The 19981-nt window shown below is 37.5% G+C and overlaps 1 protein-coding gene across 1 annotated transcript in view; it reads right to left on the reverse strand.

Annotated features, from left to right (window-relative positions):
- The window catches only part of nol10 (nucleolar protein 10), a 46162-nt gene that overhangs the window by 3502 nt on the left and 22679 nt on the right, over window positions 1–19981 (reverse strand). The window contains exons 10-19 of the mRNA XM_020511446.2: window positions 16659–16737; window positions 13397–13546; window positions 10927–10993; window positions 8693–8745; window positions 6945–7071; window positions 5331–5410; window positions 4859–4957; window positions 3964–4053; window positions 3220–3393; window positions 548–783 (exon numbers count right to left, since the gene is read on the reverse strand). Of these exons, the coding sequence (XP_020367035.2) occupies window positions 548–783; window positions 3220–3393; window positions 3964–4053; window positions 4859–4957; window positions 5331–5410; window positions 6945–7071; window positions 8693–8745; window positions 10927–10993; window positions 13397–13546; window positions 16659–16737 (1155 nt within the window). The remainder of the gene's footprint in view (window positions 1–547; window positions 784–3219; window positions 3394–3963; window positions 4054–4858; window positions 4958–5330; window positions 5411–6944; window positions 7072–8692; window positions 8746–10926; window positions 10994–13396; window positions 13547–16658; window positions 16738–19981) is intronic.

Genomic DNA, 19981 nt, shown 5'->3' on the forward strand with positions numbered 1-19981 from the left:
TGCGATAAAGCTCCACACTTCTACCACTTTGTGTGATATGTTTATTAACTCTTCTCTGAAAATGCTCTGTGACGTTAAGATGAAGTTCCATTGTCGAAGACTTCCTCAACAGCAAAACAATGTTTCTATCGACTCTTTCAAAATACTGAAAAAAAACCCCCCTCAGATTACCCCACAACCTTTTATGTTGCAAGCAATACAAAGATGGTCTACATAATCTTTTTTTATATAATCTAACCTAAATTAGTCCCCAAGGTTATTTGCAGGATCCTAAGTGGGGTCAAGAGCTCAAATTAGGGTATCGTGAGCTCTGATGCAATTGCTACCAGAGCTTTGATCACCTTACAACAGCTATACAGCACCCCTAACAATTATTTAAAGGATGTTGACAATTTTCGAGCATTAAAAATGTTAAGAGGGTAAACGTTGAAGAAACACGAACGTAACACAAGAGCTGGTAAAATCTCAACAATCTGCTACTAAGAAACCTGTAATTTTTAAATTTTTGGCAATGTGCAGTTTATTGAAACATAGAAGCCACACTCACTTGAGCAGCTTGTGTTTTTGGGCAGCATTTTTAAAACTTTTGAACTCTTCTCCAGTTTTAATCTCAAAGAACTTTGGTTTTGAATGAATTTGCTGATTGCTTTCCATCAGTCTCAATTTCTGTTCTCTGCGCAGGAGTTTGTGCTGTTTTTGGACTTCTTCAACCCATCCATGATCATCATCCGAGCTTTCAGAGCTCTCAGCATCACTTGGTTTTCCTTCTAACTCCTCTTCCTCCTACAGATCACAAAAATACATTTGTATGTAAAAACTTAAATTCTGAAAACATCCACAATTTTAAAAAGCATTTGTTTCACTACTCTCATTCTAGAGCTTAAATCATTTCATAAGTCACCACTGACACTAGCCAACTTTTAATTAACATAATTCTGTATGTTATGTCCAAAAAAGAGTTATTAAAAATGGTATTTTCAAACAAAATAATTAAACACCAGTTTAACTTTGAATTTTCATATAGCCTAACTTTCAGCTTATATTTGAATAGGCTGCAAGTTTAAGGAAACAAGAAAAATCCACATGAGGCACCGTTTTAAATTCAGAGTATCTAGCTTTTGCCGGCTGGGCCAGCAATTATTGTTGATCCTTAATTGCCTTTCAGAAGGTGGTGCGCAGTCTTCCTGAACTGCTGCAATAATTTTGTATAGGTACAGCCACAGGATTGTTAGAAGGGGCTTCCAGAATTGCGTCCCAGTGACACTGAAGGAACATGTCAGGATGGTGAGTGTCTTGGAGGGGAACTTGACAATGGTGGTGTTCCCACATATTTGCTGCCCTTGTTTTCTTGATGGTAGTAGTTATGTTTAGAAGATGCTGTCTAAGGAGCCTTAGTGAATTTCTGCAGTGGATCTTGTAGATGTACACACTGCTAATAATGTCTGGTGGACATCGAGGGAGTGATTGTTTGTTGATTTAATGCCAATGAAGCAGGCTACTTTGTCCTGGATAGCGCCAAGCTTCTTGAGTATGCTGGAGCTGCACTCAACTAGGCAAATGGGGAGTATTCCATCACATTCCTTACTCGTACCTTACAGATGGTGGACAGACTTTGGGGAGTCAGGTTGTAAATTATGCACTGCAGGATTTCTAGCATCTGACCTACTTTTGCACTCAGTATTTATATGGCTGGTCCACATGAGTTTCTGGTCAATTTTAACACCCAGAATGCTGATAGTGGGGGGTTTCATTGAATGTCAAGGGCCATTAGCTTCTCTCTTCTGGAGATTGTCACTGCCTGGCACCTGTGTAGCACAAATGTCATTTGCCACTTCTCAGTTCAAACCTGGACGCTGTCCAGATTTTATCATTGGACATGGATTGCTGCGGAATCTAAGGAGTTGCAAAAGATGCTGAATACTGAACAATCATCAGCCAGCATCCTCCAGTTCCAACCTTATACATGGAAGGTCATTGATCAAGGAACTAAAGATGATTGGGTGCAAGACACTCCCCTGAATAACTCATGCAGCAACGTCCTGTGACTGAGATAACTGACCTCCAACCATCACAGCTATTTTAACTTGTGCCAGCTATGACTGATCAGCAGAGTTACCCCCAACCTCACCTCCACCTCGCTGATTCCTAACAATTCCAATTTTGCTAGGGATCCTTGATGCCAGTTGGTCAAAGGGAGCCCGATGACAGGGCAGTTGCTCTCACGTCCCTCTGGAATTCAGCTTGAATGACAACACCTCCAAACATTCAATCCCTTCACCACTGACACTTAGTACAAGCTGTATGTACCATGTACAAGATGCACAACACAGAAATTCACCAAAGCTCCTGTGGACAGCACATTCCAAACCCATAAGCACTACCATCTAGGACAAGTGCAGCAGACAGAGACACCACCACATGCAAGTTCCTCTTCAAGCCACAAGCATCCTGACTTGAAAATATATCACTGATCCTTTACGGTCACGGAGTCAAAATCTTGAAACCGCATCCCTAATGGCATTGTGAGCATACTTACACCGAATAACCTGTAGCGGTTCAAGGCGGCAGCTCACTACCATCTTTGAAAATCAAACAAGATAAAGTTGGCAATAATTTAGACATTTGATCACAAAATATATGTAGCTCTAGATTACTACCCTCTGCTGTGTTCATTCAACAAGTACAATATGTAAATTTATCTGCAAGTTCTTTCTGCCAGTTAATTTAAAGCCAGTTGTTAAACAAGGAACAGTTGAACAAGTGCTGCAAACAAAACATATTTGCATTGGAAGAACATTCTGCCGCTTAGTTAAACATAAAATGCCATGGATTTTATCTGCAACAGTTTATACAATTTCCACAGAATATAATTTGTAACTAAAATCTGAAATGACTAATTTCTTATATAAATTTCCTATATAAATACACAAGTTTATGAAAATTAGAAAACAGTTTGAAACATCTTATTTGGAACACCCTCTTCCTGCAATCTGTGGGCGTGTAAAAACGAGTTCTTTTCACTTAATACAGATGGTATTGGTGTACAGATTATGAGTCTTGTATCAAACTTGGTTTTATAAATAAATTGCAACAAACCCACTATCTTGGTTATCAGCAACAATTAATTTGTAAAACTTCTAAGAAGAAGCTGATGTTAAAACACATGGCTCACTATCACTACTATTAAGATGCTGCTACCATTTTTAAAGTGAGAGTTACCTGTTCAGCCTGTTGGTGCTCTTGTAGTTGCTTCAGTTTTTTCTTTCTTTTTTCTGAGGCTTTGGAGACAATGGGATTTATGAGTCTGAATTCTTCACTGGCTTCATCGACTTGGAAGTCTGGATTTTCAAACATGACCTTGAAACGCTCATCTCGTAGAATATTGGGTAGACTCTGAAAACAAATTCATCTTATGTTTGCAACAAATCATGACTTTCATATCCTTTAGAAGTTACTAGTTATTTGGGTATTTTTGCAATGAAGAAAACTTTAGATTGTAAGAAAATCAAAATTTATTCAGAGTGAACAGACAGGAAATGTAAGAAAGGAAAATTAAGAAAGAAATGGAATTATATTTGTACACCATAAGTATTGCAGGGAGGGACAAACTTCTTTTACTTACTAATTGGATGGGCAACCAGAAGTACCAGTTTCTAGGTCTGCATATTTTCCTTCCTGATATTTTGTAAAATTAAGGTTGAAATTATAGTGGATTAAGAGCTATCAGATGGACAATATGGAAGATAAAGAAAATCATAAGAGTAAGGAACACTATCTGACAGCAGAACTAATTGAGTAAACTTGAGAAATGTACAAAGTATATCACACTTAACAGGCTGAAAAACTTGTTGTCCCCAAGATCAGAAACTTCCTGACTAGTTTACACAGGTGGACAATTTTAAGAGTCAGCCTTTACAACAAAATTTCACATCAACAACATCTCAAAAATTAGTGGTTTGTTACCCTTCCTTTCTTTTTCCTTTGTACGTGCTCTTCTGCTTCCTCTTCTTCCATAAACTTCATTGCTAGTTCTTTGTTTACTTTTGGCAGTTTCTGTTCACAGGTTTATTAAAATGAAATTATTATAAAGAATACATTGACTCACACCTAAAGAAGAAAAAGGAAGTAACAACATATCACTCAACTCTTGCAAATTTATGCAATGGCTAACTGGATTTCTGGGAACAATTTCACACTTTCAAAACATTCTCATTTAAAAGTGATACTGCATCCAGATTCAAGATTTTCACAGAATGCACTGTCAAAAAAACAACTGTCTTCTTCAGAAGTGCTTCTTAAATGTAAATAGTAACATTTTGAATATGATGCTACCAGAGTTACTTTAAAAAGTGGTGTAATGCATCAGGAAGTAGTTTGAAGAGATTCAAGACTGAAAAGAAAAGTGCCATATTTGGGAGGGGTAAGTCCAAGAAGCTTCATCACTAACAATTAAGTTCAGAATCATATATGAGAAATTACCAATTTCTATTAACCCCGTTCTAGCTTCCAAATCTCCAGGATCGACTTAAGAACTTTCATATTTACTTACGTGAATAAAATACAATTACATGTATACCATTCATTGAAGATGATGTCATGTTTACATCATGACAAGATATTCAAAACTTAGACAAACGTTTTGTTAACCTCCAAATAAGATATATAATAGTGGAGAAAAAGGGTAGAAAGGAAAGTAACCAATTTATTTACAGAAAACAAACTGCAATTTCAAATTAAACTTTTTTTTTTCTATTGGCCACTCAGCACCTTAATATAATGTTTTCAACGGCAATGTGGAAAAGCAACCAATTTTCTTTGTTATACTCAACACTAATTCCAGCCCAGTAGTGTCTCTTACCTTTACTTGGACTCTTTGAGCACGCGTTTCCTCTATTTTCTGCCTAATTTTCTCTTTTCGATATTCCTCATAGGCAAATGGATTTGTCATAGCTTTCACCTTTTAATCACACAATATAACAATTAGTAACATAAAACTGAAAACTGGAAACCTGAAATAAAAAAAACAGAAAATGCTCTAAATACACTGGTGTGGCAACATCTGTGAAAGAGACAGAGTTTGTCAGTTCTATGACCTTTGGTAAGAATATTCCCGCATTTTTAAATTGTCTTTTAAAACAATTAGTAACAATCTTATTTTACAATAAATTAGCACAAGGTATTTTGAGTTGAAGTAAATCGAACTAAAATACTACTGTAATTATTATGGAACACCTTTATTATCAACGTCAAAAATGAAAAGTTAATTTTGTCTTTAAACTGTAATATGAAGATCATGTCCAGAAAAAAACTGCACTAGCACACTTGCATACCTTGTGATACAGTCGGATATCCATAAAGAAACCATGCATGTACGCTCGAAGCAGTGGAGAGCCAATAAGATGAGCGAGACCTAATGTAAAAGATGTAGCACTTAAGTACACTTGCAATGTTTGCTATAAATATATTACAACCAATAATAAAATTGTGCCATTTTTACACATTTCTTGCAATTATTACTTCAAAAACGTTTATTATTTTTATAACTGGAGTAATCTAAATGAGAAAGCAGAGATATTTCAGAATGATTTGGATACATTTAGTGAGTGGGCAAATGAATGGCAGATGAAGTATAATGTAGGTAAGTGCAAACTGCAATAAGTTTCTGCATGTCCTTGTACACCAGTCACTGAAAGCAAGCATGAAGTTACAGCAAGTGATGAAAAAGGCAAATGATATGTTGGTCTTCCCAACAAGAAGATTTGAGTACAGAAACAGGGATGCCTTGTTGCAATTGTACAGGGCCTTGGTGAGACCACACCTGGAGTACTCTGCGCATTTTTGTGTATACTCTCCTTTTGTGAAGGAAGACATTCTGGCTATGGAGGGAGCGCAATGAACGTTTGTTTACCAGACTGATTCCTGGGATTGGAGGACTGAAATATGAACAGAGATGTGATCGTTTAGAACTATATTCACTGGAGCTTAGAAGAGTGAGGAGGGATCTCATAGAAACTTATAAAGTTCTAACAGGACTAAACAGTGTAAAGACAAGGAGGAGGTTTCTGATCCCCAGGAAGTCCAGAATCAGTGGTCACAGTTCAAGGATACAAGGTAGGCCGTTCAGGACTTAAATAAGGAGAAATTTCTTTACCCAAAGAGTATTCTCTGCCACACAAAGTAGTTGAGGACAAAACATTGAATGTTTTCAAGGAGGAGTTAGATATAGTTCTTAGGGCTGAAGGAATCAAAGGGTATGGGGAGAAACTGGGGACAGAATAAAGAGGTGCAAAATCAGCCATGATTATACTAAATGGAGAAGTAGGCTTGAAAGGCTGAATGAGCTGCTCCTGCTCTTATTTTCTGTTTCTATTTTAAAAAAAAGGTAAATTCTGTTGCCGCCTAGAGCTGTTGTAGTCATGCAAGATTACAGGTACTGAAATTAGTTATTTAATCCTTTCTCATGCCCCTTGAAAACATGCAACCCAATGCTCAAAAAGAGGTCATTAGCCAGAGTGTTATGCTTCCAGAATAAGATGATAAACTGTCTATTAAGACTTCAGGACTAACTTACTAGTAGTAATTACAGCATATCTATTTTGGAATTCCAAGTAGGCCAAGTTTGTTTCAAATAATTTATATTTTCCATCTAGCAACTGATGAGCACAACTCAAGTAAGTAAGTATACATACTCGACAAGAACCAAGACTGTGATGGTGTTTAACTAAAATTTACTGAAGCAAACACACACATATTAATTGATTGAAGAGGAAGACTGAAGTTTGCAATAAGAAAATGTCTTTTCTATTCAAAGCCCTGAACAGAAATCAAATACAAACCTAACTTCTAAAAAAAACAAATTAGTTGCTTTTCTCTGTAATTAATTTCAAATACAAATTAATCACACTTGTTAAACATCAAAATGAACTGCTTATTTAAAATTTTACCTAGATTTTCTAAATCCTTTTTGGTGACAAATTTATAGTCATCATACACCGTAGTTTCTGGGTTTTCTTCAAGTTCCTCTGTTAAATTATCCAGGAATGAACACCAGCGTGGTGCAGGTCCCAAAGTCTATGTTTCAATAGAGAAATTATTGAAGTATTGACTGTTAGATCTCAAACCTCAAAAAAAAAGTATTCAGCATTTGTTCCAAATTATTCTGGATGGCAGTTCAAAAGCAAGCCTGTCTAAAAAAATTGAATCAGAGACAACAAGTTGCAGGGCTGGATGAACACAGCAGGCCAAGCAGCATCATAGGAGCAGAAAGGCTGACGTTTCGGGCCTAGACCCTTCATCTCCCACTGCAACTCTCTCGTAATTTCTTCGGCCTCTCCACCTATCCTCTCCTCTATCCATCTTCTATCCGCCTCCCACTCTCTCCCTATTTATTTCAGAACCCCCTTCCCCTCCCCCATTTCTGAAGAAGGGTCTGGGCCCGAAACGTCAGCCTTTCTGCTCCTATGATGCTGCTTGGCCTGCTGTGTTCATCCAGCCCTGCACCTTGTTGTCTCCTGTCTAAAAAAATTAAGTTTCAGTTACAAATTTAAAAAAAATCTTATGACAATGAGCACTGCAAAATAAAAAAACCTTTTCTTTAAAAAAACCCTTCACTATCTTACCACTTTTTCCAAAGGTCTTGAAACTGAACAACAGGTATCTCCCTTAAATAGTCCTTAAGCACATGCATATCTCAATGGTGAAAGCTGGCAACCTACAAATGGGAAGCTGAGGGCACTATTCTGTATTTGATATCCATACCTGTGTTTTGTTGCAGTACCTTAAGGACAAATCCGATATAGGAACCCTCAACAATTTTACATTTCCTAATTCAAGGTGCTGTCCCAATTACAACATCAACATCCTATCTAGGGTTAGATAAGTCTAGACTACATATTGAACTTATAAACTTAACTTGAGAATTCAATAGCTTCCTATACATGTTCAAAAGTGCTTTCCTTTTCTTGAAAGATTTGTTCCCAGGTGTCAGCAAATATTGCAATATCAACTTGTATTAAATGACTCCACCTTTCAAATCTGAAATACTTAAGTTTACTCGATAGTTACTATAGGTTTTGAAACAAGTGCTCTAATCACATTCTTTGCAATGCATAATTTGAAGCACATAGTCAAGTATTTGGTTATTGTTTAAAAGTAGATCGAAGGTCCCAACAGCTCAAATGGAGCAAATACACTATGGAGACACCTACAGTAATTCAAAGTGCCAAGTTCAAAAATTTCCATGTTGGAATACTTGAGATTAGCTAGGGGAGTGGTGAAAATCTTTAGGGAAAATTGCCAGCTGCAGGAAAAGTAAACGAAAACAGTGACAGATCCAAATTGCTAACTTCTCTACCTAGCAGGTATGTAAAGAAATACTAGGAATATTAAATGGGATTCTATTACAATGGCCTCCTACCCGAACAGATTCCCAACACGACTGTCCAGATCTGTACAGTATGAACAGCAACAGACAAAATACTAGAGAGGTGAAAGATTATGTTTATATAAAGCTGCTGTACATGAACAAAACAATCACACCGTGTAAACAAATGATGCAATTTTATCTCAAATAAGGTTTTCAACAGAAGCTTTCAATTAATAAGACATGTAAATCCTAGGAGCTGGAGAAGTACAAAGTAACTTTTTCATATTTCTGTGGAAATATCATCAAGAAATTTGTCAATCTACTTACTGGAACATAGAACGTATTCATTTTAGGTGATTCATTGGCTAGGAAAAAGAGTCCTGGAAAGGTAAAAATAGAACTGAGTGTTGTTTCACTTACAAAACAATTCAAGATATATTCAGACAAGTAGAGATGCACGTTTCTAGCTCGAGTAAATGTGGACAGCTTTCATTAACATTTCCTTGGACCATTTGCTTCTGAATAATGATTTTACTACTCACCACAAACCTCGACAGTATCATAAGTCTTTGCTGTGAGTTTAAGGCCACAAGCCAACACCAGCAAAAAAACGGGAGGGAGAAAACAAGGAAGGGACTGATCTGTTTTCCTTCAAGGAAATGAACTTTTCCATCTTCATAAAACGTAAACTCTAAATTAAACAATTTCCTGTTTCTTCCTTCTCGTGGATAAGGATCCTAATCCCCTTGGCAGCATGAAAACTTCTTCCACATGAGTACTGAAGTTAATGTGCTGGTATTAATTGCCTGCCCTTTGTCAAAAGAGGGCATTAGAGAATATGATACACTTGAGAATAATGTAATTGTGGTGCCATTTTAAATTGATACATTTAAGAGAACAAGAAATCAGCATAGAGAGCAGAATCACTGTTAGGATTGATGTAATTTCATAATGTTTTAATTTATTTTTAAAATCAAATTAAAGTGTTGTCTTTCTAACTGATGGTAACAATTTAAACAATTTTGGATGACCGGCTGTGAAAATACATTAATTACAAATAATAATTATCCGAATATATTTCAATATAGCTAGAAGAGACAGACTTTGCTTTTCTAAATTATATATTTGTCAACTTCCTCCAAGTTTTAAAATCTATAACAACTGTATTAGGTGAGAATCTTGTATCACAAAAAAGACCAGTGATTCACAAGTTGCCATGACAAAAAATGGTACAGCTCAACATCAAAATAAAAGAAAATGGAAACTGTTTTTCACGGATTTAATTTTAATTTTGTTTTAAGAGGAGGAGAGAGCACTTTCCACCTAAATCTCCCATTTCCAGTTTAAATTGCTTAGGTTTAAGTGTTACTATTTTTAAAGCAAAGGTATACAAATTTGCAGTACAGAAAAAAGTAGATGATCAAAAAAAGAATTATTTTACTACGCCAACCTATCATTATGTAGAATGCTTTCATCGGACTTGAATAAGTGTTACTATACCAGGAAAGGATCTATTCAATGAAGTAATTGAGAATAATTGATTGGCATCAGTACTTGTGCACTTTGGATTCGACACACTCCATTTGAACCAATGGTACAGATAATGTAAATATATAAACATACAACACCGTAAGATCTTCTGGACGCAGTAAATTATTTTAAAAATTGAGATTGTCATTTCATTCATATTAGTACCAGGTGTATCCTGAAATTTTATTGTATTCTGTTCCTATTGAATCATTTTACTGGCTAGGGCATAAGCACAGTGTGGAGGATGGCCACATCTCCAAGAGCATGCTATACAAGGATATAATCGATACAGAGAGTCCAGCAGTGTGTTCAAAACTCTAGTTAATGGACGCCATTCAAGAGACATTGAAGTCCTCAAGATCAATTATGACAACTGGGAAACTCTAGCTGATGATCAATGCAGATAACACTACCAAGAATTTAGGTAGAAATTTGTCACTGATGAAATGAGATTTCAAAAACTCCAACACAAGAACCAGTTCTGCAAACACAATAAAAGCAGGAAAAGCTATCAGCAAGGAACAACTTCATGTGTGGCACTCATGGTAAATTTTGCTTTTTCATAATTGGCTTGTTCAGTCATCAAATTAAGTGCAGAATATCTCATCTGAGTTCAAAACTTATCTGTTTGGGAGCATTTTCATTTCTTGCAAGTACATTAGAATTTCAAAATCTACATTTGAATGTATAATACAAGAATGACATGCTGTTCAGATATTGAAATATTTGGAGGGATTTGAGCCAAGCGCAGGCAGGTGGAACTAGTTTAGTTTGGAAACGTGGTCAGCATGGCCTGGTTGGATCAAAGGGTCTGTTTCCATGCTGTATGACTCTCTGTGAAGAATTAAACACAAATATTAATATTGAAAATCCTACATTACTTAATAAGCTTCACAGGCAGTCTAGTGCTTCAGAGTTCCATTCAAAAACGACAAGATACTGAAATAGTGGATTTAACTCATAGGCATTAGAATGACAAAGTACATGTGTACGTATCACCATTCTGACCTGCAAAGTAGTTTTGCACTTACCGGAGTTAGGATAAAGGCACAGATCATTGATTTCATGCTCGGTTTCAATAGAGGTGAACATTTTCCCCTTTTAAAAGAAAAAATGCAATTGTGGTCACTAAAACTCCTGTCTCAGTATTGCTTAGTTTTATTTCAGTATTCCTTTTCCTGGCCACCACATTTCCAGATTTCACCAGCTTCACCACCACATCCCTACCCACGCCTGGTTATCCTGATCTACTTTTCTCAATTTACTGCTACCAGTAACATTTAGACGACTGTACTTATTGGAGACACCCATACAATTCCTGTTGTTTTGCAGATCTGAGCTTTTGGGAACCTGCCCATCAACATGAAATTATGGTAAATGTTGCCCATTTATAAACTCAGTGTTCATATTTGGGAGATATTGCAGATTGTAGAATTCGTTTATCTCTGATCAAATTAGCGTGATAGCTCTTTCTGTTTTCAGGCTGAATCAATACTTTATATATTTTAAATAAAGTACATAGCATGCAATCACATTTCAGCATTGTCCAATATGCAAGAAAAACGAACATCACAAATGGTCACTTTTTCCTGCATTTCTGCAAATATTTATGTCCACTCTTCATATCATAGCTCAATTGTATTTTTCACTATTTTTTCCTATTAATTTTCTCCATGTTCCAGAAGCAGCAACTTGTTTCTGGGATTCAGTTCCATTGAAATGAAGAGCTCTCTGGTGCCCCACCACTGTAGCTTGATAATGAATACTGATAAACTGTTCAACTTTGGGGACATCACTGGAGGCCCACAGATGAGCATTTCTCGTGCAGGCCAATGGCTAGTGACAGAGTTCGCAATCTTAGCCGGACAGAGCTGGAATTTCTTCTGACTCAAACGGAAATCATGTTGTACAAAAGGTGTGACCCAAGAAATACAGATCGCCAGTCAGTCAATGTGGCCTCTTGCACAAGTAGATTGCCAATAGATGGTCAGAGGCAAACTTTTCAGGTCTTTCATCCCTCCTTGGAAATTTATTGACTTATGAACAAGGAGTGTCTAAATTTTAACGGTTAAGGCAATTGCGGTGTTAGTTTTTAAAATTTGTTCAAGGGGTGTAGGCATCACCAGCTAGGCCAGCATTTAGTTCTCATCCATATTTGGTTGGACAGCAGTTCAGGATCAACTATGTTGTTGTGGGTGTGGAGTCACATCTCATATAGGCCAGATCAGACAGGGATTGCAGGTTTCCCTTCCTACAGGCCATTAATGAACCAGATGGGTTTTCATGTCAATCAACAGTGGTTACATCATCATAATTAGGCCAGCTCTCTATTCAAGATTTTTATTGAATTCCAATTTCATGACCATGGTGGGATTCAAACCCATGTCGCCAATATACTAGCCTGGGGTTTTGGATTGCGAGATAAGTGGCATTAATACTATGCTACAGCCTTCCCGTTTGCAACAGAACGTGTAGCCAAATTTTTCTTTTCTTGTCTGATGTTTCTTTTATTCTTTTCTTACATAAGGTGGATACTGGAACCAAATATACTCCCCTATCACGGCCCTGGCTATGACTAAATGCATTGCACAGACATGTCAACAAACTGGGGCATTTTTGGTCTAACTAGTTTAATCAGTAGAAAAATCATTCGTTGTGGCTTTTTGCCTAGTTTCATAGAAACATTCAACTGTCACTGCACTGCCTCCTTACTCCTAAACACAGCTTAGCCACATACCATAAGCTCACTGAATTGTAGTTGGCAGGACTGAACTTTTGCAGCAGCTAAGTTCTTGGTGGTTGGTGGCAATTGCCAAGTGGTCGGTAATGAACTCTGCATATACAAGTCAGCAGGTAATGCCCTCCAGAAACAATGACCCAAAGTCTGGACTTTCCTCAGCAACCACTGACATCTGCTTTCTGTTGCTGGAAATCTGAAAAGACCTTCAAATCCAATGCTGCAATATCAAGCTAGCATGTCACAATCTCTTCACATAAGTGACTTCAATAAAATAGCAATTAGAAGTGTGTGAATCATTGTACTGAGGGATTTAATTATGCAGGAGAAAAATCTTAACAGGATACAATGGTTATAATGGTACTGCTAACATATGCAATCTGTTGAATGGCTTATGATTTAAGTTTCTATAATTACATTTCAGATTTTTCTAGCAAACAAAATCAGCAACAGAATCATGTGAAGCAATACATATTTTGCAACCCATCAGTGGACTAAACCAAACTGTGCACCTACTCTTATAGCAAATTAATTCAGAGTGCCTGGGCCAACTCAAACTGCTTGGTTACCGAACATCATAATTGTGACTAGATTTCTGGTCAGACTCCTCAGGTACTGGAAGACCTGCAGAGACATCAATACAAAAATATTTGGAATGCATTGCTGACTTGTAAAGGTAGATGGAGTGCTCACACAAGATGGATTTTTGTGCCTTTGGAGTCAACACCACCACATTATTTCTATTTAGGACATTAATAGCCTACCGTATTCTGATTCCACATTTTTACAATCCTGGAATCTGCCGAAATGATCAAATCTAACTGCTCCTGGAATTCAATCGATTGAATTGGCAGTCCGTAATGATGGTCTTTGACAATCACTGGGGAGCTTGAACGAAGATCATATAACAAAACCTGATATTGAAGATCAAAAGAACATCCAAATGTACAACAGTTGATAAATTGTTAACTGAACTGCAATTTCGTCAACTTCATAACATGCAAACCTACATTGTGGTCTCAAAGAAACATTCTGCAAATATTAACTAAATGCTTTTTAAAAAATATACGAGTGTAATGCTGGCTATACTACATTCAGCATCCATCCTATGGTGTCCTTGAATTACTTCCCTGAATTACCACATTCTTGCATCATTGGTGATCCCACAGTAGAGTAAAGTCAACAGACATCCACTACACACCACCCCTGCCAAATCCCCACTTCCCCACGAAATTAATGGAGGAGACTCAACAACAATGGTGCCATCATTTCTGTGACAAATGTATCAGTCAAAGAGGGAATTGATTCATGGGAGAAGCACGGAAGTGTAGAGATAAATGGACATTTTAAGTTGGCAGGCTGTGATCAGTGGAATATCACAGGGATCAGTGATGGGCTTCAGCTATTTACAATGTATTTAACTACTTATAAAGAGACAGAGAATTGCATTCAAATTTAGTGATGATACAAGTTTTGGTGGAAATGCAATCCATGAGGAGTCAAACAGGCTGCAAAGAGATATGGATAGGTTAAGTGCGTCAGCCACAAGGTGGCAGATGGAATATTATCACAATTGTAGTAAAAAAAAAGGACTATCAACCTTCAATTTCTCATCATCCAATTCTAATGCCAGAAACCTTCATGGGCAAGTGGCCTTTTAAAAGAGGGCAAATACAGGCCTAAAATAGCTGCTGTGATCACGTGATCAAACTGAGCCAAACTTATGAAACCAACAGTAAATGAGGATCATAACACATCCTTACCTTGCTATCTGTACCAGACAACGCCTTACTTCTTCATCCCCAATCACATCAACTTTTTAAGATTATCTACATTTCTGCTTGTGCTTGATGATACTTTTTTTGGGGTAGTAGGCAATAAAATTTCCCTTTCTTTCACTCATAGAACACCTTGTAATTTGGATAAATAAAAACTGAAAGAACTACGGATGCTGTAAATCAGGAACAAAAACAAAGCTGCTGGAAAAGCTCAGCAGGTCTGGCAGCATCTGTGAAGGAAAAAAACAGAGTTAACGTTTCGGGTCCGGTGACCCTTCACAGATGCTGCTGGACCTTGTAATTTTGCTACTTCATTTTGATTTAGTTAACTATTTTTAATTGAAGTGTGATTAAAAAAAAAAGTTAAGCTTGAACAAGCCAGAGCAGGTTAAAAAAAGGGAGTCAATTTCTCCTCCTCACTTGGTCACAGCAGAGTATGTGGGGAAGTGAGGGGTTATTCACCTTGTTCATCAGAACAGAAAAGTAGAATATTTTATGAAGTTGTAAATGTTGACATTTAAAAGGATTCTGTGTATTTGTACAAAGAATATAGTTAACATGCAGAAACAGTAGGGAATTAGTAAAGTAAATGGTATGTAGGTCTTTTTTGCAAAGTCCCCATTTGTATCAGAGGCAGCATAGTAAAAATTGGATCAGAAGGTTGCCCTGTGATTGGGGAGCAAGTAGATTTTCCCTGAAGGCGAGAAGAATATAAGATGACCCTATTGAAACACACAAGCTTCTGAAGTGGCTTGATAGAGCAGATGTTGAGGGGTTGTTTGCACTGGCTAGGGAATCTAGAATAAGGAGGCACAGTCTCAAGATAAGGACCCAATTATTAAAGATTGAGATGAGGAGCAACTTCTTTACTCAAATGATTGTGAATGCTCCATTGATGAATATATTTAGGGTTGAGGACTGATTGATAGACAGGAGTTCTAAAGGGATCAAGAAATATATGGAACAATTTTTTTTAATTCTCACATGGGATGTGGGCGTTGCTAACAAGGCTAGCATTTGTGGGCCAAACCCAAATGCCTGTGAACCAAGTGGTTTGCTAGGCCAATTAAGAGTCAACCACATTTGCACCATGACTAGGTAAGGATAACTTCGTGAATCAGATGGGCTTTTATGACAATCAACAACAGTTACATGGTTATCATTAGTAGACAAGTTTGACTAGACTAGCAATGTTTCCCAGAATGCTAGCTGGGGACTCTGGCTTACTAGTCAACTAACATTATCACTAAGCCATTGCTTTCCCCATATTGAATGGTGAAGCAGGCTCAATGGGCTGTATGGCTGCACTGTTTCCTGTTTGTGATACTCACTGTGTAATTGTTAGCAAGCAGCCCAATACAAAGATTACTGATGAGACTGCATTAGATAATAGGGGTTCAGGACAATTCCTCAAGGAACTTCTGTAGTGATGACATTTTTTTTCCTATTAATATACTTTCAACTAATGAAGACATTTCCCTTTGGCTCGACATTTTTCCTATTATTTGCATGAATGCTTCCCTAAAAGCAACGGCAATTATTATCACCAGATAAAAGTTTGAAATGGAGAAAAAAGTTGTGGAGAATGCTTTTCCAAACTAATTTGTCCGAGGGGAATATTTCATAAATCTTTTGAGAATAACGTAACCATGCTGTCAATTTCAGGTTCCAACTTTTGCAGCTTAGTAACTGTCCAGAGTGTATTTGATACTTGAACATATACAATGCTTCAGATACCCAGTACAACGTGCTCTCCTGATGAATGCCAGCTGAATGGACCAATGCTAAGTGGTTTTGGATGCATACCAATGCAGAAATGATAGCATAACACAGCAGACTATGCAGGGCACTAAATTCCTGAGGAATCAGACCTGGATGGATCTGAATTTCCAGAGAATGCAGTACAAATCCAGTCCAAGTTTAATTCTAAAATAACCCACAGGTCCCATTCAGACTATATGTATAAATAGTGTACACTTCTCAAGAAAGAAAAACACCATTGAAATTAAGAAGTCATTGTTACATTGAAAACAGGAAGACAGAAAAAGCTTAAAAGGGAGTGGGGAAAAATAATTTTAGAATGAAAATGAAATTATTACAATTAAAATAAAGAGAACTAATCCTTCTACAAAAATTACAAGGTTATGAATTTCTCATGCTATGGTGGGATGATACATTAGTATTTCTTTAATTTAAGAAACAAATTCAATAACTCAGAAGAAGTGCCATATCTGGATACAATACTCACTTGCCCTGTTGTAGTGCCAACAACCATATGCAATGCTCCTTTAAACTTCAAAGCAGAAATAGAAGGTAAACCTTCAATTCTGTAAAAGAAAATACAGATAAAGTTCAAACAGGGCGTTAATATACATTATTGGTAAAAAAGTTGGGTTATAGCCCTGCTTATATGCCAGATATCTTTAGACTGAAAAAAATCAAAAATGTTGGAAATGCTCAATAGAATAGGTAGCATCGACGGAGAAGGAGATGTTAATGTTTCAAGTCTGTGAACAGAGCTGAGCCTGAGGACTCAATGTTACAACAAATTATACATCTTGATAATCTGAAGAACGTGTCTTCACATAGGCCCCGTAAATTTTGTGCACAATCATGGAGATGGTGACTTAAAGGAATCTACTTGTGTACAGGATCCTTCAGGTTGCTCTATGACTTAGAGGGAATACATTCTTGAGTTACCTACAGATTTTGAAGTTCTGATGTAGAATATATCCCTATTGTGGCAATAGTCCCCATTTAGTAACTTGAGAGTATAACCAAGTTTAGTCTAGTTTCTCAGTAGGGGTGCATTGTTAGACAGCCTGTAATAGTGGTAGGTACAAACATTTTTGATATTCCCTTAGATTCCAATAGATCAACATTGTCAGTCCTTTATTAGGAAGGAGAAACAAAAATTATTCTTAAAATATAATGAAGGTGTCCAATGGTCCATACATAACTCTCAAAATTCAAAACAGGACAATTAGTAGAAATAGAACTGAACTGATGTACATTGTGGGTGAAACTGTCAGAACTTGCAGATAGCTCAATGTTGTAGTTTGGACACTCTCACTTAAGATTTTTTTTTTCATATTCTCTGTTGGACTGATGAAGAATCACAGAAATATTATAATACAGAAGGCCATTCTGTAGGTCCACTGTTGCCAAAATGAATATTTTATTGAATGCAATTTTCCAGCTTTCCCTTTGTATACGCATACTGCTCCTTTCCAAAAAAAATTCCAACTCCTTTAAGAATGTATCAATTAAACTTGCCTCTACAAGATTCTCAGACAGTGCATTCCAGACACTCACTAATCACAGTATGAAAAAGCTTTTGCTTTTTTTGTCAATTACTTTACTGTGTGCCCTCTTGTACTTGATCCTTTCATGAGTGGAAACAGTTTCTCTCTATCTACTTAGTACAAATCCCTCATGATTTTGAAAACATCTACCAGATTCCATTTCAGGCTTTTCTTCTCCAACGAAAACAGTTCTAACTTCTCCAATCTAAAATCATCATTGTCCTCAAATCCAGAATAATTTTCACAAACCTCTTGTACACTCTCCCATCCTTACGAACCTTTCTAAAGTGTCACACCCAGAACTGGATGCATTACAACAGCTGAGCCTGACTAGTGTTTTATACAAGTTCAACATAACCTCCTTGCTCTTGCATTCTGTGTGCCTGTTAATAACACCCAAGATGTTGTATGCTTTGTCAACTGTGCCCTCAATGTGTTGCCACCTTCAATGACTTAGGTACATATTCACTTAGGTTCTTCTACTTCTGCATCACCTTTAGAATTGTACCCTGTAATCTATGTTCTTTCTCCATGTTCTTCCTCCCAAAATGAATCATCTGCATTTCTTGCATTAAACTTAATCTACCATCCATTTGCTTATTTCACCAACTTGTTTATATTCTTCTGAAGTATATACTATCCTCTTCACACAGTTTGCAATGCTTCCAAGTTTCTTCCTATCTGCAAATTTTGAAATTGTGCTCTGTACTCCAAAGTCGAGGACATTAATATTCATCAGGAACAACAAGCATCCCAACTCTGACTCCTGGGGAACTCCACTACAAACTCTGCTCCAGTTCAAAGACCATCCATTGACCACTATTGTTTCCTATCATTCAGCCAATTCTGTATCTATGTTGTTACCCTCCAGTTGTAACCCACATTTATTCACATGGCTACTAATTCTGTCCCAAATTATTATTTCTAGAAGGTTTCTTACATGAGAAGTTAAACTGACTGGTCTGCAGCAAGGGATTTGTTGCATTGTGCATCAAGTGGAAGTACAGGTGCTTGATGACTACAGGGCCAGCTGACTCCTAGACTCCAACATCAAAAAGAATCAAACACAAAGTAGGAAATTAGATGTAGTCCAGCAAGCTTCTCATCCAATCTGGAGCCTCACCAGTGAAGTCCAACCACACCTGATGCTGCCAAGTAGAGGCCAGTCTTAGTTTGGGTGGTGAACCGCGTGAAGGCCCAGGTCACAGTCATGACGACTTCCACTGGTGAGCAGTTAAGTTGTTTTGGGGAGGGGTGGAATCACAGGGTTGGTCTTGCAGGAATGGAGTCTAAGGCTGTGGTGGTCATTCCTCAATCCCTCACTCACACCTCTAAATTATGGCAATTTAAGGATTCGCCCACCAAACCTGGAAGGCAGGTCACCCTAGTTTCCCTATTGGGAAAGCAACCACTTTTCTCTGCTGCTGAGAAGGCAGATAGCAGGTGGAGGTACTCAAGTGGCCATTAATAGAGTTTGGCGGCAGGTTGCCAGTGAATATTTTTAATTTCTGATGGTTTGCATTAGTCTTTATGATGGAAGATATTTCAAACATCCATTAATACTAAAGAATATGGGACAGGAATTAAATGCCATCACCATCACTGGAGGAGCAGTAGTAAACAAACTAACGGAGCTAAAGGCTGATAAGTCTCCTGGCCTTAATGAGTTGCAGCCTAGGATCCTAAAAGAAGTAGCTACAGAAATAATGGATGCATTGGTTGTGATTTTCCAAAAATCCTTGGATCCTGGAGAACTCCTGAATGATTGGAAAACTGATGTGACACCCCTATTCAAAAAGTGAGGGTACTCTCTGCAAGATACACTACGCTCCTTCAAAAACATCTTTCAAACCTCGTCACCTCTACCATCAAAAAGGACAAGGGCAGATGCATGAGAACATGAGCAGCTGCAAGTTCCCCTCCAAGCAACATACCACCCTGAATTGGAACTATACCGCTATTCTTTCACTCTGCCTGGGTCAAAATTGTAGGATCCCCTTCATAACAGCATTGAAAGAGCACACACAACATCATGGACTGCAGCTGTTCAAGGAGATGTACTTGCACCTTCAAGGCAATTGGAAAATGTAATAAATGCTGGATTAGGTAGCAAAGCACACAACTTGTGAATGAATTAAAAACATACACACAGTATTGCTTGAGATAACAAGGCGTAGAGCTGGATGAACACAGCAGGCCAAGCAACATCAGAGGAGCAGGAAGGCTGACGTTTCGGGCCTAGACCCTTCTTCAGAAGAAGGGTCTT

This window comes from Rhincodon typus, chromosome 5 (genome assembly GCF_021869965.1).
Source record: "Rhincodon typus isolate 14 chromosome 5, sRhiTyp1.1, whole genome shotgun sequence".
In the NCBI taxonomy this organism is placed as follows: Eukaryota; Metazoa; Chordata; class Chondrichthyes; order Orectolobiformes; family Rhincodontidae; genus Rhincodon; species Rhincodon typus.